This window comes from Chenopodium album, chromosome 25, assembly GCF_948465745.1.
Source record: "Chenopodium album chromosome 25, dcCheAlbu1.1, whole genome shotgun sequence".
NCBI classification, from domain to species: Eukaryota; Viridiplantae; Streptophyta; class Magnoliopsida; order Caryophyllales; family Amaranthaceae; genus Chenopodium; species Chenopodium album.
Genome location: NC_137858.1, coordinates 11,926,826 through 11,950,516, shown reverse-complemented (window position 1 = coordinate 11,950,516; position 23,691 = coordinate 11,926,826). Strand labels below are relative to the sequence as shown.

The 23,691-nt window shown below is 35.2% G+C and overlaps 3 protein-coding genes across 3 annotated transcripts; 2 read left to right on the top strand and 1 right to left on the bottom strand.

The window, feature by feature from the left end:
- Window positions 1-2,577, top strand: LOC145614268 (uncharacterized). The gene is made up of 2 exons (XM_081669295.1): window positions 1-1,428; window positions 2,311-2,577. The coding sequence occupies exons 1-2, from the start codon at window positions 155-157 to the stop codon at window positions 2,375-2,377; spliced, it is 1,341 nt and encodes a 446-aa protein (XP_081525421.1). The 5' UTR covers window positions 1-154; the 3' UTR covers window positions 2,378-2,577.
- A 4,322-nt stretch (window positions 2,578-6,899) lies between these two features.
- Window positions 6,900-18,155, top strand: LOC145614807 (TOM1-like protein 3). The gene is made up of 10 exons (XM_081669871.1): window positions 6,900-7,070; window positions 7,787-7,934; window positions 8,403-8,481; window positions 12,640-12,738; window positions 12,836-12,949; window positions 14,697-14,842; window positions 15,646-15,727; window positions 16,190-16,275; window positions 16,357-16,554; window positions 17,158-18,155. Exons 2-10 carry the CDS (start codon window positions 7,825-7,827, stop codon window positions 17,849-17,851), a joined length of 1,608 nt encoding a protein of 535 aa, XP_081525997.1. The 5' UTR covers window positions 6,900-7,070; window positions 7,787-7,824; the 3' UTR covers window positions 17,852-18,155.
- Window positions 18,156-19,482: 1,327 nt separating this feature from the next.
- Window positions 19,483-22,520, bottom strand: LOC145614617 (magnesium dechelatase SGRL, chloroplastic-like). Its single transcript, XM_081669681.1, has 5 exons — window positions 22,195-22,520; window positions 21,003-21,179; window positions 20,510-20,671; window positions 20,276-20,422; window positions 19,483-19,951 (listed from the first exon to the last, which is right to left on the bottom strand). The coding sequence occupies exons 1-5, from the start codon at window positions 22,360-22,362 to the stop codon at window positions 19,838-19,840; spliced, it is 768 nt and encodes a 255-aa protein (XP_081525807.1). The 5' UTR covers window positions 22,363-22,520; the 3' UTR covers window positions 19,483-19,837.
- Window positions 22,521-23,691: the final 1,171 nt, after the last annotated feature.

Below are 23,691 nucleotides of genomic sequence, written 5' to 3'. Positions count from 1 at the left end.
ACTCATTTTTAACTCAATTTTTTTGGTAATGATCTTTATCTTCACAACATTATTATTCCCTCCTTTACAACACAACCACCTAACTCAAAAACACCCTTCTTCTCCTCTGTTATCCACCCTTTCCTCCTGAATTCCCACATACTTCACCACCACCATGATTGATTCAGGCACCAAACACCCCGAAAATCGCATCCATTTATACGATCCGGTTGGCCTTTTACACGAAGGCTACGGCGCTTTTAGGCCGTCCAGCCATGCTGTCCGGCCTAGAAGGCAAACTGTTTCCTATGACAATTTTGTAGAAACTACAAATAGTAATTCTCCTTCAGGGATTGGATCTTATGACAGCTTCACCGATGCGAATAGTACCGGGGGTTTACGATCATATGATAGCTTTGAAGTTGATAGTTTGGGGTTAAGGTCTTATAATGAGAGCTTCAACTTGGAAGCTACTGATGGCAGAATAAACTCTTATGACAGTAGTAGTACTAATACTACTGCAGCTGATCATCAGGACAGAAATGACGGAGGTCTGAGGTTTATTACAGTCAACAATGTTGTTGAGGATGATCAGTCTGATGATTCCACACCACGATTGTGGAGGCCGAGTTCTCCCAAGAGTCCTAAGTCGCTGCGTTCGCCTCTGCATCAAACCACAACTGCAACCTCTGCAAATTCTTCTACTTTATATCCCAGTAGTCCTCCTAAGTCATCATCTGCTGTTAATTCTCCTCCTCTGAATCCGTCTAGTCCTAAGTCTGTTAAATTTGCTCCTTTGAATCCCTCAAGTGGTAAGTCTGCTGTTAATTCTCCTCCTCTGAATCAAACAAGTGTAAACCAGCAACAATATCAGATGATGTCGCCTTCTTCGAGGACTCAGGCTATAGCCAAAGGTCGGAAAGAGTTAATGGACATGGTTCGGGACTTGCCTGAGAGCTTCTACGAGCTGTCTTTGAGAGACATAGTTGATCAGAAACCCGAGATGCAGAAGGAGAAGGAGAAGGAGAAAGAGAAGGAAATTGAAATTCCTGAAGAAAAGAAACCGAACAAGGAAACTACCAAGGGTAAGGAGACAAAGAAGCAGAAGAAGAGCAGTAGCAAGAAAGTTAAAAAGAGCGAGAGCAAAAAGAAGATGGTGAGGAGTAGAAGTGTTGATAATGGGAAGTTTCTTCTGAAGACATCCGTGTTTCCGATTTTGGGAACAAGGAGAAGCAAGAAAAATTTGACTGCTGCTAGTAGCTTCAAGGTAGCACCGATGCCAAAGGCAGATTCATCATCTGCTGGACAAGGGAAGGTTGGTGAGAAAGACTGGTGGAAAAGAAAATCGTGCATCTCAAGTGAGAGTGATCACAGCAATGGTCTGAGTAGCCATAGCATCAGCAGTCGCAGCAGCAGTAGCAGCAGTCAGAGCAATAGCAGCAATGGAAGGTATACTTTGAAAGCTTTTATATTTGCTAATGGTTTATTATGCACATCCTTTTGACCCCTTTCGTGTTTTATATTACATTCTTTTCATTCCTTTGGATTTGTGTGTGCAATTTTATTTGATCTGAACATGGACTTTATTCATTTAGTTTAGCTGAAGAATTAGATTGATCTAGCAATCTGTTTTTATTACTAAAGCATGAATCAGAACAAACGAACTTTGAATCTGTAAGACTCACAGAAATACCTGTATCATATCATTTCAACAGAACTGAAAAATATATGTATATTTCAGCTATGGATTTAGATCTAGGCCATTCAACACTTCCTGATAATCTGATATAGGATCCTAAAGACGAAAATAAGGGTATGTTAGGCTTAAGTTCAAACAGCTTTTATACTAGTATTTAGTATAAAATCAACAAGTGATATACTGATATCCTAAGCCTTAGACCCCAGCCCACGTCTCTGCACTTCTGCAGGAGAGAAGAGATGCAGTAGTTGTACACATTTTTTTTTTTCTTTCAGAGTTACTGTATGATCGGATGAGGAAAATTGAAGACCGTGATGTATGATCGATCAGATGAAAAAAATTAAAGATCATGAGAGGTGAAGGAAAGTAAAGGATCCATTTTAAGAGAATTAGATGGATATATTGGTTCTTCTATCCCCTTCTTTCGACTTTCCATCCCCCTTATCCTCCCAGTATTGCCAGTTATATTCATTGGGATCTCTTTTTATTCCTGAAAAAGATATTTACTCTTATTAATTGACCTGAAAAGATCTTCCTTTTTATTCCTGCAAGATGAACTTTGCTTTTTATATGAAAAATAAAAAGATTGTTTGTTTTTTTCACTTAGCTAAATGATGCTCTTTCTTATGCAGGCGCAGCAATAGATTTCTACTAAGCTGTTGCATATTCAATGGAAGAAGAATCGGAGGCCATAAATAGACCTGAAGACAGCTGCCTCCCTGAAACCGGAAGGCAATAGCTATGTTGTTTTTTTGTAAGTATTTCCTATAAATAAGTCACTCGTAGTAGAAGAAACCAGATTTTGGCAGCAAAGTTTGCTGTAAAGAATGTGTACATCCTATACATTGTGCTTTATTATTGTGGATTGTCTCCAAATAGGCAAGCTTTCTCACATGGTATATAGTTCGTCAACAGAATCCTAGAGTAATTTTTATCAGTTTAATTTGACCAATAGTAAGGCAGGTACAATAGGATGAAGCAAGTTACTCTATGGCCGTATAAGATCACCCAATATCCTTCTGAAAGTCGTCCTAGTTCACCATACGATTAGGGATTATTGAGCTGTACCATTTTAAAACTTTCTCAGATTTCATTACAAACTTTAGTCTCCCAACTCCCATATTAATTACCTGTCTTATGTAAGATAACTGCCCTTGCTCGCTACTTTCAATTGGCTATACTCAGACAATATTTAATCAAGCTCTACCTTCAGAATTCACAAAGCACCATAATCCGGTTTTGATAAATTTGTTCCAGTCCAAAAGAAAAAACATAAAACATATCACAGTTTGAACAGCAGAAAACACTTCCAATCCAGGGAACATGAAGATTGTGGTTCAGAACTACAATGATGTCAATCCACAAAAGAAGTAAATAAAGAGCAGAAAGTGATTCTGGGACTTACAAGTTACAACCTCATAGTAGCATAAATGGGACCATTCAAATCGGCCAGGAGGAATTTAGATCCTCAACTACATTTTTGATGATGGAGGTTCTTTGACATGAATGCACTGCTAGCCAACTAGCCGTCACACCTGTCACTATCTGAAACAGATGGAATAACATTCTGTCTAAGCTTCTACCAGCTGTAGAATTACAGCACAAATTCACAATTACAACAAATTTAGATACAAGCATAATCTTATGTAAAAGTGCTTTGAAAGCCAATTATGTGTACTAATGCCACATTATATTAACCACTGATCTGGTACTGAGTGCAAGCATTAGCAGCTGCTGTTAGTAAATATTTCCAGTGACAATACTCCAACTCGGAAATTTTCCATACTTATGACTAAGGAATAAGATTCCAACACAGCACACAGGTACTTGATTCGAGTAACACTGATTATAAGTGAATACTGAACTTGGAAGGTGCTAAAAGTTTTGTGTAAACTTCACATAAGAACATATATACAATCATAATCCATTTTTGACAAAATCCTGTTCCATTCCAAAAGAAAAAACATTAAGTATCAGGCAGTTTTGACAGGCAGCAAACACTTCCAGTCAACATGAGTTTTATGGTTCAGAGCTACTGTAACATGATAAGATATCGAACTAGAAAAGTAGTAAAGAGCAGAAAATAATTCTGGGCCTTACAATGTCGTTGTAGCATCAAAGAGACCATTCATAGCCAATCCAGGATGAATTTTAAACCCTCAATCGTCTTTTCAATGATGGAAATTCCCTGGCATGAAACCACTGCTAGCCGTCACAATCTGAACAGATGGAAAAACATTTTGTTTAAGTCTCTACCAGCCCTACAATTACAGCACAAATGCACAATCACAACACTTTTAGATGCAAGCATAAACTCATGTACAAGCACTCCTAAAGCCAATCATGTGTACTGAACGGCACATTATATTGACTACTGATGTGATACTGAGTGCAAGCATTTGCAGTTGCTGTTAGTAAGTATTAACAGCTATGCCCTGATCCAATATTTTGTTAACAATTTCCATGACGTTGGCCTAAAATGAAGGGTTATAGTTAAAGTGTCCATACCCGTGTTGGAGTGTCAATGATCCGACATGAGTCACATGACACACGGGTACTTGATTCGAGTAACATAGATTACAAGCAAATACTGAACTCAGCTGGTGTTAAGTTTTGTGTAAATTGATTTTCCTTACCTTTCATAAACATCACATATGAATAGTTGTATGGACAACCTATTATATGAGTATAGGCCTTGCCATATCATAACAAGCACAATCCGAGCCCATGCATGTGGCCCAAATGAATTGATCAAAATACTACCAATAAGCCCTTTTTAACATCCTCTACTCAAGTTGGAGCATACAGATCACAAATGACTAACTTACAAAGTAAGTACACAAATTTCCACTTACCTGACACTTTAATGAAATTATCGGCAAACTAATGATGCGTTGATCCCTAACTACCATCCTAAATCGCATTGAGACATAAAATTCAATGTGTCCACAATTATTTATGAAACGTTATTTGACGTAATACCTACAACTCTACAAGGGTTGAAACGATAGTTTGGGAGTGACAATGATAATGTATATAACACAATTTAATTTTATCTAACACATAAGTAATTGATAAGGGGACAAGATTTCATAAGGGGTGGAATTTAGCACACAAACTTTGATAGTGATTTTTGAAGTTTACCTGCAAAAATTAATCTCTTGGACATTTTGTCGAACACGTTGTGAGCATCAAGTACGGCATAGAAAAAATGTAAGGTAACTTGACATGTGATTGGTTGAAATGTCTAGTGATAAGAAAGGTTGAATTTCTAATCTTGGTCTCATTTCAAAACTTGGAAGTTAAGCAGAGTGGTTTAGTGGGCACCTATTGCTAAATTGGTGCAACTTGCTAATATGTCCCTGACTAGCTCGTTGTCGTTGTGGGGGATTCTTCATTCTTGGGGGTTTTGTAGTCCTATACTCCTATAGTCTTAAGGCTCGTTATCAACTAGAGGCGAGTTCAGGAATTTAGTGATTGCCTGATTGGGTTTGAAATTAAACTCATTATACGAATATTAGGCAAATAAATAAAAGGAATTTAGTGATTCTTAGGGGTTTTGTAATCCTATACTCCTATAATAGTCTTAAGGCTCGTTACCAACTAGAGGCGAGTTCAAGAATTTAGTGATTGGGTCAGAAATTAAACTCATTATAAGAAAATTAGGCAAACAAATAAAGCTAGAAATGCAAATTAGCTAGAAAATGCAATTAGCTTGGCCAAGTAAAGCTAATTTGCTTGGAAAAAAACTATTTAGAATAAAACAAATTAGAATAAATAAAATGAAATTTATCAACGTAAATTAAGGAGATGTGGTCCATTTAAATAGTAAGTTGTTAGCTAGTGATTGGAACTAAAATGACAATTGGCTTAAAAGCTTATGTGGCATGGCAAACTAATTTCACAATTAGCTTGCCATTGGAGTTGCTCTAATATAATGCAACGTTAAGCTTTTATGAAATTATTACGAATTTTTATTAAGTTAATAAGTGTTATGTAACTCAATATATAGACAAATGACAATATTGAACATAATTTTGATTGAATTATGTTAAAAAGTCTAAGTGGATTAAGTTTTTACTAAGGATGTGACAGTTCAATGTATATGTTAACACAAAATAAGCTTCGATACACAGTGATAACATGAGATCTTTGAATAGTTGAATGTGACTGTATAATGTTTTTAATTGATAATATAATCATCAATAATATGTTGTGTAAGATGTGTATTGACAATTTAATTAGTAGCATGCTCTATGATATATATTATCTTTAAAAAAAAAACAATAAAAGTCTCATTGCCCAGTTTGATATGAAAATACAACTTAACTTAAAGATTATCTAGTCAACCCAATCGTACTTTACAGCTGCTTAAATATAAAATAGATTTCAAATCTACTAAGTATTAATGTGATTTCCAATTACAGCCCAAGATTTTCAGGCCAGCTTAGATTAAAGTTGGTTTGACTATTGACATTGCTCTTAGCTTACAACAAACGGTTGTCATAATCATTAATCAAATTAAAAAATCCCTATTTGGAAATCATGTTCATGCACTGCTTTAGAGAGGCGAATCAGGTGAAAACTAACTTGCAAACCATTAAGAAAGTAAAATGATCCTCATGCAAGAACTCTTCAAATTTTATTTCTTATCAGCACATAGTACCATTAGAGGAGTGACTAGATGACTATGCCATTCTGATTAAGGGCCTGTTCTCTTACGTTGAAATTCAGTTCAGTTCAGTTCAGTTCAGTTCAGTTCAGCTCAATTCAGTTCAGTTCAGTTCAGCTCCTAATTTCCTTCTCTTATAAAATATTCATTTCAGTTCTGTTCAGTTCAGTTCAGCTCAGTTCAGTTCAGTTCAGTTCAGTTCAGCTGAGTTCAGTTCAGTTCAGTTCAGCTGAGTTCAGTCAATGAGAACAGGCCCTAAGTTATACTCTGTACTTCGTATTTAATTTATACTTAATTATTGTTTTCGAGATTACAATATCAAGATCATCACAATTTTGACAAACAACCGGCTTTTCCATGTCCCAACAATTCATTGTCCAAAACAAAAAAAAAAAAAAAAAAAAAAAAAAACAAAAAAAAAAAAAAAAAAAAAAAAGTTGAAAACATTGAAGAGGCGTTGAAACGCGCAATAGAAAACCCGAAAGTCCAAATCGGAGTGCAAACGGTGACGCCAACCTCATTTCTCTCACCGTCCTACATTAAACATCCAAAATCACTAATTTAATTTAATCAATCAAATCATATAATAAACCTTACTTATCTCATTAATTATTTCTCCTTCCTTTTCTTTTTATTTTATTATTACTTCTCAACCAAACTTAATCAAACCCATTATCTTTCTCTCTCTACATTTCATTTTCTCTCTCCATTTTTGACGAGGTAAGTTCTTCTTTTTCCACTCTAATTTTCTCTTTTTTCTTTCTTAGTTTCATCGATTTACATCGATTTGATTTTAACTTTTTTGTGTTCTTGATTAATTAGTCGATCTACATCATTTTTGGTTTTACTTTGATCTTAATTCTTGATTGTTTTTTTCTATTGTTTTGTGAGTGATCACTTAATTAATTACTTTATTTTATGTGAATTTCGATTTTTTTGTAGTTAGGTTTGAATTTTGATTAATGTTTATTGTATTTGGAAGTTGAGCTTGATTTAATGTTTATTATGAATTATTTTGTTTTTATTTGAGAGTGATTGATTTTTTTAGAGATGGGGTGGGAAGTTCAATGTGTATTGAATTCTATCATAATTACTAATTAAGGAGAAATTATAGGATCATGGTTGGTTTGTATAATTGAAGCTATTGAATGCATTTTAGAAAGTGGGAATTTATAAAGATATCCATTAAGGGTAGTGATGTAGACGAGATATGATCCCGGGTTTTGAGTACCTTTTCTTTTCGCAAAATTTTAATCAACTAAACTAGTAAAATGGGAACAAATGTTCGCGTTATTCTTGATTTTCATGAGTGATGTGTGAAGTGAATTAGAGAGTTTTATGTTTCGGCAGATCATTGAAGTTTATATGCTGTATTTTTCTTTCTAACTTGAATGAAGTATATAACTGGGAGCGTTAACTGGATGATGGTGTTTTAGGTTAATAATAAAACAACGCTTGAAGGGATTTGAAGAGGATGGCTAACACCGCGGCAGCCATTGCCGAGAGGGCGACCAGTGACATGTTAATTGGTCCAGATTGGGCAGTAAACATGGAGCTCTGTGACATTATTAACATGGATCCAAGGTAAATTTCTGTTTGCTTTTGGAACTTTGTTATGCGATATATTTCATATAATCGTTGTTGATGTGCTATACTTATATAATATGTGGTGATTCACTATCAATATTTTGAAAAGAGTATTTGCTCTAGATATATCTAGTTAAGATTGAACAAAATTAGTAACACAGATGCTTATTTCACACTCCTATGATTGGTTAACTGGTCATAATCGGGGAAGAGAATATTAATTGTAAAAAATAAGTATGGAAGAAAGTTATTGAAGGATAACAATAATGTAACTACATAAGTGATTTCATTCAGCCATTACCACTTATTTGTTTGCCAAATTATTCAGAATTTAACTTAAATGTGCTCATGTTTTGTCTTTGGTACTATGCCCCTATTTTTTCCATGCCATCTATTAAAAAATGTAATCATTATTAAATGCAAACTTTTACAATCTCCCCTTGTATACCTTTTATATTGTTGCAGTCAAGCAAAAGATGCACTGAAGATTATTAAGAAGCGTCTCGGAAATAAAAGTTCCAAAGTTCAACTTCTTGCTCTATCTGTAAGTATTTTTCTTATCTCTGTCACTCTCAAAGCTTGTTTTGGCACTTAATTTGAAGTTTTGGCGTATTTTTATTTTGACTGACTAATGGGCTTAAGGTCTCTTTTCAATTATCATTCGCTACAGTACTTTTGTGGCATATTTCCTTTCTAATGTGTAGTGGTAGAGCCAAAATGACTTGAAAATTATTTGTTATCTCAGGGATCAGTGTCTCATACATATTAAATCACATAGAACTTAAGTTCCTTATTTTGATTCACTTGTATTGGTTCAATTCCAATTTGATTTTTATGGCAAAATAAATTTGTTCGAGTCTGTATTGGAGCTTTGTCTTCGATGCAGCAAGGTCATCCATGCATCTTGAATTATTCTTGGCTGTACTGGTAACTGTTATGCTGTCAAGTAAACATTGCCAAACAAAGCAATTGCATATTATTGTTTCAACATTTCTTTGTTCTGCATATAAGCAGGAAGTGAAACTGTTTATGATGAGGTTGGATTATAATTAGGTGCTTTTAATTTGTATGGGCTTGGGAACCTTTTTGTTAGCTAATGTATCCCATTGGTACAGTTTATCAGATACATTGCTCAGTTTAGAAGATGTTATATCCTATAATGCGAATAACTAAATTATGACACGGAGGTGTAACCTATGGCATGTTTGTGTGATTTCAGTTGACTTTGGGTTCTGGGTTTTCTGTAATTAATACTGCACTGGGTATGATCTTCTATTCTAAGAAAGCTATTTTTGTTTACCTGGTTTGTTACTAGTCTTGTCTTTGCAAGCTTAATGATACTGTCAGTTTGAGGAGTGGGAAGGCTAAAACTTATGTCTATATTCAGAATTATATAAAGTAAAGTTAGATGCAGGCAAGATTGCTTGTCATCTTTGAAAGTCTTCCAAAAGAGTCTTTCTCTTTATGGAAGGCCGGAGCTCAGGGATGGACATAAGGTTGAACAGTCTCTGTTTATGAAGGTCAGGGCTCAGGGATGGACATAAGGTTCTGTTTAGTTCGATTCCTTTATGATTTTTTGCAGTTAGCTTTTGTATGCAAGTTTATGATGCTCAAAATTCTTGGAAAGGTAAGTTTATGATGCTCAAAATTCTTTGGAAGGTAACTTGGGCAAAATCATGGTAATGTTTTTGTAAAATGAAGTGTAAGCTCTTTCCTTTTAGGATCTTTTCTATCCCCAAATGATTTTTTTTAATAATATCTTTAAATAAACTCAAAGAACTCCAATACTTTATTACAAGTATTCATTTTTAATGACAAACAAAGGAATTTCATATTGCTTTGCAAAATTATTGATACTTTTAAAAAATATAAAAATATTGTCCTTTGCATTTCCCCTTTTTTACTTTCCTATTTAAATCCAACTTAGATGAATATGGGCTGTTATTCGGACTTGCAAAATTATTGATACTTTTAAAAAATATAAAAATATTGTCCTTTGCATTTCCCCTTTTTTACTTTCCTATTTAAATCCAACTTAGATGAAGCTCTTTCTCCGAAAGTTATTTAATTATGATGGGCTGTTATTCGGAGGATTTCTTTCAGGGATCAGTAGACTGTGCCTTAAATTATCTTGTTCTGTTTTATTTGTGCTCAATTCTCGGTAACTCTGAGGATAGGTCACGATCATTTATACAGACAGACTTTTTAGGTGTTCTCTGTGTGTATTGTTTGATTTTTCTTCAGGAATCAGGATACTTTGCCTTTATTCATCCTATTCAGTTTTATTTCTGCTTAATTTTTGGGGAAAATATGAGGATATGTCTTAATCATTTGTATAGATAGGCTTTTTAGTGCTCTGTGTGTGTGTTGTTTGACTTTTAAGGTCTATTAGACTCTTCTTCATGTTACAGGAATTTCTGAGGGCTAGTAATAGACTTACATATTGGGTCTTGGGGATAGAATATTGCTTGGATGAGCTGGTGTGGGGAAGACCCAATGAAAAGCTTATTTGAATTGTTAAAATGGTTTCCAAAAATTCAGTTAGTTAAATTTGGAGCTCCTTACTTTCGCTAAAATTATTTGCTATCATTATTAGTAGAGTATTATGTAGTTTTTGGGGAGAGCGCATATTTGAATATCTTTGTAAACCAAACTCCTATTCCGTCTTCTTTTGACCCTTCTTGTACAGGAACTGAAACAGTGGGGGAAACATTATTTTGACGTTCAAACTTTATTTAACCTTAGCACGAGAGACTCCACACCCCCCCCCCAAAAAAAAAAAAAAAAAAAAAAAATTATTTTAGTATCTTTATAAGTATTTTATTCAGGGCTCTGGACAGACAATACTTCAGCAAATTACTTAGTGATTGTACTTACTGTATAATGTATATGCAGATATATTTTGCTTGCAGTTCCTTGATTGGTTTATGAAAGAAGAGGGTTGCTTAGATTTTGGGTTGGTCAGGGTCTGATTTCACTGGTCAAATTGCTTGTGCTAATGTTGCACTTATGAGTTATGACTGTTGAGTAATTTTGAGGAGGTTATTGATTGGTGATTGGATATCAAAGATTAGAATGGGTCCATGGGAGCCGACAATTCCAGTGCCACTTTGTCCAGCATTGTGAGCTGTATGTATAACTTAGGATTGAGAATATTGAGATTGCTTGGGCACATTTGAGTCTGCTGAGTGTGATTTGTCAAGGGAGCTGTCAACTTAAATTGACAACTTAAACCAGAGGTGGCAACAGTTTGTAGCTTCTGCAAGGGTAGGTGGTATTACACATATTTCAAGGCATGTAACTGCATGTCTGCCAGAATTTCACACCTGTCTTGGTGCATTTAGTAATACACTTTGACATTATTTTAACAATGGATGGAGGTTGGACAAATCTCATAATTGTCATTCACTTGGGACTGGTTGTTTCCTTTATAGTTGATTTAAAGGCCACTATTACCAAGTTACAACATTTCCCCATTTTGCATTAATTTTAACATATTACCACAATATCGTCCACGTAGGCTCGGCAGCGGTGTGTTTATATTTGCCTTTCTCTGAACTGGCTTAGTAAGCAGTTGCCCGCGGAGTTGGCAATTTATAGTAAAACAAAATCCCTCTCCCCCTTGAATCTCAATTCAAAAGTAGTAGCTTCACGCCTCAGCCCCGAAAAATAATTCACTCTATGCTCCCGAGCCCACGAGGATGGTATTGTGGTAATTAAGTTTAAATTGATGTAGATTTTTTTTGTAAAGCGTTCTTTGGAAAAATCTCCCACATACACACAGATGACAGATACACTAAACAACAATGTCCATGTAGGAGGATGTGAGTAGAAATTTCATATTTTCAGGAGAATAGCTTAGAACCTACAATTCCCTCCTATCATTTTGCAGGCATGCCCCAGCTTTGGATAATGCTATTTTAAGATGGTAAGATAGAATGAGGCTTCCTGGCCCATTCTAATCCTACTTATTAGGCTTAATGGTTCATTTTAGGCAATTGTGGAGGATGCCCATGTTCAAACTCTACTAATTCTGGACGATTGCAACTGAAAAGGAAGCCTGGGTTTTGCGAATTGTTTATAGGTCAAGTTAAAGTTACAATTTTGAAGGTGTAGCACTCAATAGTCAACAGTGAGTGTTTATATTGCTTCTTCTCGTGTATAGAAATATGAACTTCAGACTTGTGACAAGTCAAGGTTCTAGAAAGGTCACTGGAAAATGTCGCATTGTAACGCTTCTTTTCATGTAGAAAAATATGAAGTTCAGACTTGTGACAAGTCAAGGTTCTTAAAAGATCACTGGAAAAATGTCGCATTGTAAAGATTCTGTATCCTTCCTAATGCTGAACTGCTTTTCTTGGCTTTTTTCTTGACAAGCTCCATGAATTAATTAAGCTTTATCAAAGATGATTATAGAGAGAAATTTATTAAGAGAAAGGAAACTCTAGCTTGATTTGTGGTCAGTCTGTATTTCAATGTGCTTTTGAAATATTTATGTCTTTCTTTTGATGTGAAGTATGTGTTTAAATTTATGGGGCATGGAAGTTCTTAGCTTGCACAATGCTGTTGGTTAGTATGGTTTCAAGCTGCTTATCTATGTGGGTTTGTTAACTTCAGGCCTGTCTCAATGAGAGACCCCATCCTCGAATACTAAATTAAAATTCAGATGTGTTTCTTCTGTGCATTTTTTATTTTCTATTAGGTATTGGACACTCTTGGAAAAAACTGTGGGGAAAGGATATTTCAGCAGATTGTTGAGCGCGATATTTTGCATGATATGGTCAAGATTGTTAAGAAAAAGGTGCAGTGTCTAATCTTCCTATCTAGTAGACGTTTTCATTTTTGCTGCATTATTGGTAAGTGCTGATTAATCTTCTCTGTAACATTTTCTTGCACAGCCAGATTTAAGTGTAAGGGAAAGGATATTAATATTGATAGACACCTGGCAAGAGGCCTTGGGAGGACCAAGGGGGCGGTATCCCCAGTTCCATGCAGCATATAATGAATTGAAGGTAACACTGTTTGAACTATCCACTAATCCTTCTTAGATACGTGTGTGAATTTCTTGTTACCCTGTCTGAATGATGCCTCTAAGGGTGGTAATTACAGCATCATTTTGTCAAGAGTCCAAAGAATTGCTCCCTTTTGATCTCCCTTGGCATTGCATAGGTCTTTATGAAACAAATGGTAAATGCAATAGCACTGAGCATGAAAATAAACTGCTTAAGTTGAACCAAAATTCTAGTTTACAGACCATAGTTTGTACGAGTATAATGTTGAACCTTGTTTATCTCCTAGAAAAATCATGTCTCACAAATTTTTTGCGGATGAGGACAAGAATGTTCTTACCTCTTATAAATTAAAAGGATTTTTCACATAACTATGGTATGTTGTTTAAGATTTTGATGTACTCCTTTCATATTTAAGTTTACTCATTTTGACTTTCACCCTTGCTAAGACACAACTTTCACCTTTAATACTTCTAATTATTCATAAATAAATTTTTTTAAAAGTTAATATTTTGGAAGTATATAGCGAGACGCCAAGACGAAGCTAATTAGATCTCACGTTGGTATGTGTTTCCTTGTGTATGAATTTGGAAACATATTTGATGCAGTTGATTATATTAGAAACATATTTGGCGATGGAAATAAAAAAGGCATTTTTTTTAGACATGTATTGCTTTGGAAGGTGGATTTTATATACGATCACAGTAAATTACTGTTGTAACCTCTACACTATTAGTAGTGCTACAACCCTACATGAGTGAGGAGACAAGAAGGCATTATCATCTAGTTTCTATTGACTTGTGGGAATTTATGACTTTCCTTGGTATTCTTTTGGACCATCTGATGACAGGGTTTGTTGGTCTTAGGGATGAGGACCACAAGGTCCTTGGTAATGTGTTTTATTTGAAATTTTTGGGAATTGTGGCTGAAAACAATGGCCTTATTTGTCTAAGCGGAGCACTATTGATGGATTCCTTTGTGATCGACTAGTTTTTTGTTTTGTAATTTTTTTTTTTTTTTCATTTCTTGCTTCTTTTCGCTAAAATGAGAGCTGTGTTTCAATCCTTTTGTGTTGGCAAAAGCTGTTTAGTTCCCTCCCTTTTTCCTGATTCCTAGAGAGGGAGCCAAGGCCCAAGGGAGTTGAGAACCAAAGCAGCATAATCTCAAAAGTAGAAAAGAGATAATTTAGAAATTGGTTCAAGTCTGATAATGACAAACTTTCAAGGCCCAAGGGAGTTGAGAACCAAAGCAGCATAATCTCAAAAGTAGAAAAGAGATAATTTAGAAATTGGTTCAAGTCTGATAATGACAAACTTTCAATAATCGATGAGTTGTTGACAGCTTGTGGCTGCTTCTTGCTTTAAACAAAATTGGTTTTTATTGAATTACTTTTATTTAATGACTACCTTCCATCTACGAATTCATTGTCATTATTATATACATATATGGAGTATATCAGTGGGAAGTCTGGGGACTGAAGAGCAGTTTGTTCTGCAGTGGTGAACAAATATTGCCATATTGGGGAGGGGAGTGACTGAGTGAGATCATTATGTGCCTCATTGATTTACTGGATGTTCATCTGGGGCCTATATTCTCTGGTCTCACCTCTCACTAGGTCCTCTTGCTCTAAGTTTCAAACTTCCTTGATATTGTTTCTCCTTGTATATCTACTTTAGGAAGATTGGTTTGTATCAACTTCCGTTATCAACTTGTCTAATACATTAACTCTGCTCTTAATTAATAATGACAGTCGGCCGGGATAACATTTCCACCTCGAGAGGACAACAGTGTACCATTGTTTACTCCTCCACAAACTCAGCCCGTTTCCAGCCCAGCTCTAGTATATGATGATGAAACAATTCCTGCTTCTCTAGAGTCTGACCCTTCTGGTTTGAGGTACTTTTTTTTATCTAGCCTATATTGTTGACTGCTCTTAGTAATGCATATCATTCAGCATGTTGCTTTGTCCTGATGTTATTGAAGTTTTATTTTATGTCAAGTTCCAGTTCTCCATTCACAATATCTCATGTTATTGTGTGCGTTTAATGATTTTTGCTTTTGATCTGCTTTTATGTATGTTGAAAGGAAAGTTGAAACAACTTTGTGTCTAACCTTTCTATTACTCCGTAATATTTTTTTTTTTATTGCTTTACCATAAAAAGAAAAGTTTCTCTTCTATTTTTATTAGACAACTAGAATTTGAGATGACTGACGATGGAGATTTTGTATTTAGAGGCCTTTTAGTTCTATTAAACTGGGAAGTTTATTTCTTCCCCTTTAAAAACTGTGATTTTAAAAATACATTATTAAGTTCAAATCTGCTTCAAACTGGACTGTACAGTAAAAAGACTTTGGTTAGAGGCTCAAAGTTCTTTAGTGCCATGATTGGACCGTTATCTGGACCAGTTAGGAACTTGATTTCATTCCCTAATTGCATTCAATTTATTTGCTAAACCTTTTCACTACTTTATGGCTAAAGTTTTATTAAATTTGTGATGGTAGAATGAATCCTTAACTTGCATGTGAGAAATTCCTGCCTCTTTTTTATTTTTTAGAGCTTCTGTTTGAATCTGTAAAATTTGAACCAAATTGTCAACATTAATTGATACAACTGCTTCCATTAAGAAGGTTTCATCTAATTTAAGTGGTATCTGATGTAGAGCTAGCTATAATAAGCTTTAAATATTTGTTTTGAGCAGCTTGGAAGAAATTCAAACCGCAAAAGGGCTAGCTGATGTTTTGATGGAAATGCTTGGAGCTCTGGATCCCAAAAACAGTGAGGTATGTTTTTAGTTCTGACACAAGTGACACAACTGACATTTTGATGAAAACATTCTATACGCTTAACCATGGTAAGAATTGGTTCTTTCTAAATTTGATGTCCAAAGAATGTTACATATGGCTCTCTTTCTCTTAGTAAGCTATTCACTAGTTGAACGATGTCATTCTCTGTTAATACTGGCAAGCATAGAGGCATACTAGATCTCATTCTCTGTTAATTTTATGCTGCTTGGATAGAGTATTAGAGCATAAGTATAGCTCAATGATGAATTCTTTGTTCTAACTTCCAAGCCATCTCTGGCAAGGTGCTTTCCATATATTCTTGATAAAACAGCATTGAAAATTGGATATAGGGGGATTAATTATGAAGTTTAGTTTTCTTCATTTCTATTGGTTCTTGTAAGCAGCAGTAACACCTGCAGTTGACACCCTAACACAGATTTATGCTCATCTACATTTTAGGGAATAAAAGAAGAAGTAATTGTGGAGCTTGTTGAACAGTGCAGTAATTACAAAAAGCGTGTTATGACTCTTGTGAATAACGCCACGTAAGTATTCTAAAATTGTGCTATATTGGGCTACTAGAATTTAGATATAGTGGTGCTGAGATCCTGGTTTCTCTTTTAAAGGGATGAGGAACTTCTCTGTCAGGGTTTGGCATTGAATGATGACTTGCAGCGTGTGCTTGGCCGTCATGATGACATTGCTAAAGGGGTCGCACATGCTAGTTCGGAACCTACTAGAGCTCCAGCAGCACCATATGTGAATGCAAACCATGACCACGATGAAGAGGAATCAGAAGATGAATTTGCACAGCTGGCACACAGGTAATCATTACAAGCTTGCATAAAGACTAATATCTCTCATTCTTGCTTTTACCAGCCTGATATGTGCATGTTTTCTAGACAACATGGTCTTTCTTCTTGTGATCTAACTCTGATTCTCTCCCATAAAAAAGAAGTTAATGAGCTGGTTTATAGTTTGCTATCACTAACTGGAAGAACTTGCCAGAAATAGTGATAAGATGGTGAAAGTGTGTTTGATTCCCTGAAATGGCCTTACTTCTAATACAAAATATCCTGAATCTCTTTATCTTGTTGATATTTTGATAAGTTGGCCACTAGTCTTCAATGTTTTTGTAATCAGAAATTGATGCATGAACTAATTTATAACTAATAATGATCCACTTTCCTGCATAGAATGGTGTCTATTAACTATTGAACTATTTTGGGTTGACTGTGCTCCACAACTAACCTAGACTCTATTCTTTCTCTTTCCTTTTTTCTTTCTTATCTTGTTTTTGGATATGTTATAAAAATATGTCATTTAAGCTTTTGCAGCATGTGATTTACTGAATTGTACTTGAATCTTAGTAGAAAATCAGACCTATGAATTAGTCTGATTGCTTGAATAAAACCATGATATTGTAGGTCAAGGGATATGCAGCGACAAGGACGAAATCTGGCTACTTCCAAGGCTGAACCGGCACAAGTGAATCCTCGTCTTCCTCCTCCTCCTTCATCGAAGAGGCCTGTTAGTAGTGATGCTGGGTCAGTTGACTACCTGAGTGGTGATTTATACAGCTCTGAAAGATCCTCCAGCTATCCTAGCAGTGATTCATACAATGTTGAAAGATCATCTGGAGCAGAGGAACCAGTGCCTTTTTCTGTTAGAAGTCCTACCGAATATGTAAATCCCACTGCATCGCTTGGTCCATTATCAGCATCACCCCCACATCAGTCAATTGCCAGCAATTCTTCACCCTTGTTCGATAAGAGCCCTTTATACAATGAGCATACTGGTTTGAACAAATCTGACAATCTCCCTCTAGCTCCTTGGGACTCTCCTCCTCCTCCTCCTTCTGGACCCTTGCCTCCACCCCCCATCAAATATAATCAGAGGCAACAGTTCTTTGAGAAACAGCCTTTTCCCGGTGGTGCGTCACATTCCAGTAGTGGATCCAGCTCCTCTTATGATGGTATGGTGGGACAGACACAAAATCTTTCTCTAAATTCACCGAGCCCTCCTAAGCAAGAAAAGTCAGAGGATGCCTTATTCAAGGACCTGGTTGATTTTGCAAAATCTAAATCTTCAGCTTCAAAATCCAACAATAGGTCGCTCTAATGGTTCATGTAGAGGCTTAAGTTACTGCAGTACAGATTTGGATTATTAGATTCCTAGGTTATTGTCACATTTGTGTATGCATATCGTTGCATTTATGGTGTTATTGGTTCTTGGATTATATCACTGTATGACTGTACCCTTTTTTTTGGTTTTCAGCTCATCGTTTTGGTTGAGCTTCTCATTTGGAGCATCTGTAGTCATGACTTGTTAGTGCTTTGTATGCTAGAACTGATTGCAGTGTATAGTACAATTTGGTGATTTTAAAGTGGTAATTGAATACTGAGATTGTTCTTTTGTGTGCTGAGATTGAACCTGTTGGTCGTCAAAAATCTTGTAATTCTCGAGTTTTTGGCTCGACAACTTATCTCAAGTTAGTCAGTCTGCTATTGGGGTGGAGGTACTCAGAAGTGTATGGGTTCAATTGGCCCTCTTAAATAACTGTTATAATAGAGACAAGTTAACATTATTTTAGGACAATCACTCTAAATTTCCCTAAAACAATCAATAATGTAGAGTCAAATTAACTCACATTAGTAACAAATATCAACTAACAGTGAAGATATAATCACAAAATAATTTTATCAAGATAAAAATCACAATAAAACTCATGAGAAACTCATTGAGCAGGCTTTTTTAATAAACTAGGAACATGCATTGTATTATTAAACCTACGTACAGAGTGATAAAGTATATGTCACTGATCTTCGAGTTCCATGCTTTAAAACTTTGTAAAATTTCGCAAAGATCCTTCGTTTAATCCTCCCTCTTACTGGTGGAATTCGACGTAATTTCTTGCTATTTGCAACCAAACCTTGCTGAAATGCCACCCTCTTAGCGCGACTGGTTTCTATGGTCTCCATCAAAATAAGTTGATCAAGTACAATATCTACGGCTTGTACAAGATGAAAATGAAAGAGAATTATGCTTCCAAGCCTCTTATTGTTCACGATCGAATCCATGCACACACATGTAGTGTTAGCCCTTAGAGGAGTGTTGAGTGCAAGAGAGTTGGAGGTTTAATTTGGTGGTGACAAAGAAATAAATAGTTATGTTACTAGCATAAGATAGGACAGTGACTGAAGTGCAGTGGCGATAACGAACCTAGGAAATTTCCTATATATCAGCTAGTCGGATAGGAACTTTCCTAACTGTATGTTTCCATTAGAGTTAAAACATGTTCAACATGGTGTATCAGTTAAGCTTCTGAATATAGATATTCTGTAATCACTCCATAAATAATAGTGATTACTCTCACTATTTTGAATTTCTTTATATTAGAAGGGTGTCGAGGGAGAGCACTTGGTCATTTCCATTTTCGTCATACATGCGTAGGGTTCGAAGAGCCCTTGACAGTAACACACTTCCAATCAGGTTGAAAATTGCTTACATGAACAACCAAACACTGATTCATCTTTTAATCAAGATCACGGTTAAAGTTATTATTATCTGAAAATAGCTAATGTTACAGGAAAATCGATTTTTATAAGGGTGATATGGATTATGGAGTAATACATAATCATCCAATTAACATGCCCTAATGCAGGTAGGAACACCGTAGTAACTCCCACTAATGATAACAGTGACAAGAATTTGTGAGTTTATAGAATGCCAGTAAATTGCCTGACGCCAAATCTCATAACTTCAATATTGGATTTAAAAGGAAGGTATAGGTTTAATCATCGGATTTTGAGATGAAGAAATACCACAAATGTGTATCATAATATACATATATACAAAAACTATAAATCATTGATCAATTAAATGAATCAATCAACAAAACAGTCCCAAGTAGCACCGAAAATGTGTTTGACAATGTATACTGAAAACTGAAACATTAACTCCCTGACAAATTACAATCCCATCAGCTGAGGATTAACCTGGGCCTTCCTACATCAACTGAGTCAAAGAGCTGGAAGAATATATGTTGCAGGTAAGAAGAATCGAGTTTCCGGCTTAAGATTGTGTGATTTGCTGTACAAAAGCCACTCATAGAAGAAAAGTAAATAGAGCTTGTAAAAAGCATTTGGGACTTTGTAGTTTCTGTTGTTGCAGAGTCCCTGTGTCATTTGTAGTTAACAAGCCACGGACTTGGTTCCCTTTCTGGAAAGTGAAAACATGATATCCGTAAGTACGTTCACACATTTTGAAATAAGCTTAAACAAACAGATACTTATTCATATATAATAGGCCACACTTAATTTGAGGGTTGTTTATTGAAGAGATTAGGTTAAAAGTTAAACTTAAGTATAGATCACTGCATGAACTTTTACATCACTTCCTCACTAATGTTAAACATTCTTTGGAATTCTTTTTAAGGCCTTAAGGGTATCATTAAGGGTGAATTATGATAGAACTATGGCCTATTATCTAAGAACCAAGGGAGTAACACTAAAAAATCAGAGAATTTATCAAAAGATAATTTACTTGCGCGGCATCCTTGAGAGGGCCCCAACATTCAATGCAATTGTACTTGGCCGAACTTGAATGGAAATAAACCCATACAACAGCTTCCATAAGCTCTGGATGTGCCTTAAAGAGGGCTGAATCTCCATACAGAACAGCTTGAAGCACCTAGTCAAGGCCAACAAAAGAACAAATTTTTAAAAATTGATTATCATAGTGGATATTCAAGTTGTTTAGGTAGGAAGATGAACTCACCAATGGAAGATCTTTAGAGAAAATGTGATATCGTAGCTCAGCAACCAGATCACGTAAGAGGTTGTTGGGGCCACTAACATAGCAGTGAACGACCAAATGCATTTTCCCTTTAATATCTTTCCACTCAGCGACTACATCATCCTTGCTGTACCATCCTTGCAACTGCAAGTTTAGAACACAAGTTTTTCAGTTGCTTAACATTACTAGAATTTAAAGCATTTTAAGTGAGCCTGCATAGAGTAGTGATGTCAGGTCAGGAACTACCTCAATTACACCTAGCTGATCTGAGGGAATCATAAATTTTGGATTTGATCAAGAAATTACAATTTTTGTGAAATACATCAAGACCAATCAGATTTTGTGACAGGAGGAATTACATCCAAATTTAAAAGAAACTGAACACACCAAAAATAACAAGGAAAGGAACACAATTGTTTCAGACTATGCTGAGGGAATGATGAAATGGCCATTATGCATACCTTAAGGTGCATACCTGGTCAACATTGATGATGTTGGAGATGGTTAGTGTTAAATTCGCAGTGAAATCACAATGCGAGAGAATGTAGACTCTAGGCACAACTTTGGTGTACTCATCAACTTCTTGTCCCATGAAATCCACCGTCAACTTTGATGCTTCGAACTTCGCTTGAGGACCCAAAATTCTAACAGCCTAACAACATCATGGATGCCAAAAAGAATCTCATCACTAAAAGTTTAAGCTTGACAACTTTTTTGAATAGGCTAAAATACTAATGCCAATTAATCAACAACTTCATAACTTTATACCAAGTAACAAACATAATCTAATTCATGGCTTCTCAACCAAAAAACTTTTGATTTTTAACTAATTCTTTTCGGCTTCTAAATCCCAATACCCCCTAAACATCCCAGTTACATGCTTACATCCCCTAGACAATTTTCTATTAGCTTACTACACTTCATAAATCAATTATCAACGAGATAATTATACAGAATGTTCAGGGTCATAGTTTTCCTACCATTGCTCAAGTAGATTTTATCATAAGTGATAACTATATAAGATTATAAGCTACAAAGTACCTATTAAACCCTTTAAAAGCAGAAGCCATTCGGACTCTTGCCAGATAAAGCGTGGCGATAATGTACTTAGGAACTGTAAGGGGAATCCTTTCCAGGGCATAAACCACTAAAATATCACCACCACTAACCTATATCTGCACTCCTAACACCATCTCTAACACCATAAAGTGCAACCTCCAAAGTCAATATACAACCACAACTATCCTACTTACCACCTATACACAAAAAATTTCTCACAATTTCACTCATTTTCTGTGATAATCTGTTTTAAATCAAGCAACACAAATTCAACATTATTCCATCAAAATGCTTGCAATCTAGCTTCAAAATCATATACTTTCAATTACATCATGCAGTTCAAAATCATAACATTCAAGTTCTTAATTTATTTGAATCAATCCTCCTACATTCTTCCCAGAATTCTTGAACTACCCTTACAAATTTACAATTATACCATCTAATTCAGACAGCAATGATGAAAAGAGTGACCCCACATCCAAATTGCATTCCCAAACAAACCCATATAACAAAAACTTACCCAAATTGCTCAAAATTGAAATGGGTCACAAACTACAATCAATCAATACAGAAAAACAAAAAATTGAAACCAAGAACATAATTTATACCTCAGAAATAAGGGCATTTTTGTAGGGTGTTCCACCTTTAGTAACAGAAGAAAGAATTGGAGTAAAAATGGGTTTTCTAGTCCCAGAACTACAGAAAATGCTTCGAGTTTTAGAGCTAAAAAAATGGTGGGGTGAAAGTGAGAATGCACAAGTCCAACTACTGGCCATGGAAGCACATGAAAATTCCCTCTCCTCTACTCTTCTTCATGTTATATACCCACCACCATTGTCATCAAAGAGAGAGGTTGCAGAGAAAAGGGGTGAAAGAGGAGAGAGAAAATGAGGGATTTTGTGTGTGGAGGAAGTAGTATGAAAATTGGAGAGAGTTTGAGAATTGAGGGATGTGGATGTGGATGTGGATGCTTTGTCCCTACCATATTCTTTGAATAATCCATGGCATTTTAATCTACCACTCATATCTCAATTTAGAGCTTATTCAATAGGGTAATGCACTAATACAAGTAATTAGATTGGGTTTGTGTACATGTTTACTAAGGACCTGGTCTTATTAACTGAACTGAATTGAACTGAACTTATTAGAGCTGAACTGAACTTATTATTTTATAAGAGAAGGAAATTATGAGCTGAAATGAACAGATCTTATTAGAGCTGAACTGAACTGAAAATAATCGTATGAGAACATGCCTTAATACTTTCCCTCTCTCATTTACATTTCAGTTCAATTCAGCTCAATTCAATAAATCAGAACAAGCCCTAATACTTTAGAATAGTTGGGTATGACAAATGAACGAGTTTGAGTACAAGCCTATTATACTTTCAAATAGTCGAGTACGTACTCTCGAGTGTATCATGTATTTTATGAACAAGTTTGAGAACAAGTCTATTATACATTCGGATAGTTGAGTACGACGCTTTTGAGTGTATCATGCATCTTATGAATAAGTTTGAGTACAAGTCCATTATACCTTCAGATTGTTGAGTACGACACTCTAGTGTATCATAAATCTTATACACGTACTTGTTTAAGTATTGAGGGTATAATAAGTGCAATTTTGGGAAAGTATAAAAGGATATGTATCCTTAAATGCCCCCAATTTTTTCTATGATTATCAAAAACACCTTAAACGTATGTAACACCATTTAGTACGAAGTATAATATTTCATTCTAATCATAATTAAACGACGTTTACTAACCGGTAACGCTCGCATTCTAACTTAAATGGACGAATCTACCTAACGTGTACCGTGTGTTTTCACCCCTTTAACTTAGGCCTTGTTCTCTTCACCTTAAAAAAATAATATTAAGAAAAATAATTTCAGTTTAGTAAAAATAAGTTCAGTTTAGTAAAATTAAATTCAGTTCAGTAAAAATAATTTCAGTTCAGTAAAATTCAGTTTTCTTAAAGAAGAATTATAAGAGAAAATCAGTAAAAATAATTTCAGTTCAGCAAAAATAATTTCAGATCAGTAAAATTAATTTAAGTTTAGTAAAAATAATTTAAGTTCAGCAAATATAATTTTGTTTCAGTTAAAATA

What these genes read in the sequence shown, in the direction of transcription:
- LOC145614268 (XM_081669295.1), top strand. Translation starts at nt 155, where the DNA reads ATGATTGATTCAGGCACCAAACACCCCGAAAATCGCATCCATTTATAC. An exon ending in AGCAATAGCAGCAATGGAAG is followed by an intron (nt 1,429 to 2,310) that starts GTATACTTTGAA and finishes TTTCTTATGCAG; the next exon opens with GCGCAGCAATAGATTTCTAC.
- LOC145614617 (XM_081669681.1), bottom strand. Translation starts at nt 22,362, where the DNA reads ATGGCCAGTAGTTGGACTTGTGCATTCTCACTTTCACCCCACCATTTT. An exon ending in AAAATGCCCTTATTTCTGAG is followed by an intron (nt 21,180 to 22,194) that starts GTATAAATTATG and finishes TGATGTTGTTAG; the next exon opens with GCTGTTAGAATTTTGGGTCC. An exon ending in ACATCATCAATGTTGACCAG is followed by an intron (nt 20,672 to 21,002) that starts GTATGCACCTTA and finishes CTAAACTTGCAG; the next exon opens with TTGCAAGGATGGTACAGCAA.
- LOC145614807 (XM_081669871.1), top strand. Translation starts at nt 7,825, where the DNA reads ATGGCTAACACCGCGGCAGCCATTGCCGAGAGGGCGACCAGTGACATG. An exon ending in TCTGACCCTTCTGGTTTGAG is followed by an intron (nt 14,843 to 15,645) that starts GTACTTTTTTTT and finishes TGTTTTGAGCAG; the next exon opens with CTTGGAAGAAATTCAAACCG. An exon ending in TGGATCCCAAAAACAGTGAG is followed by an intron (nt 15,728 to 16,189) that starts GTATGTTTTTAG and finishes TCTACATTTTAG; the next exon opens with GGAATAAAAGAAGAAGTAAT.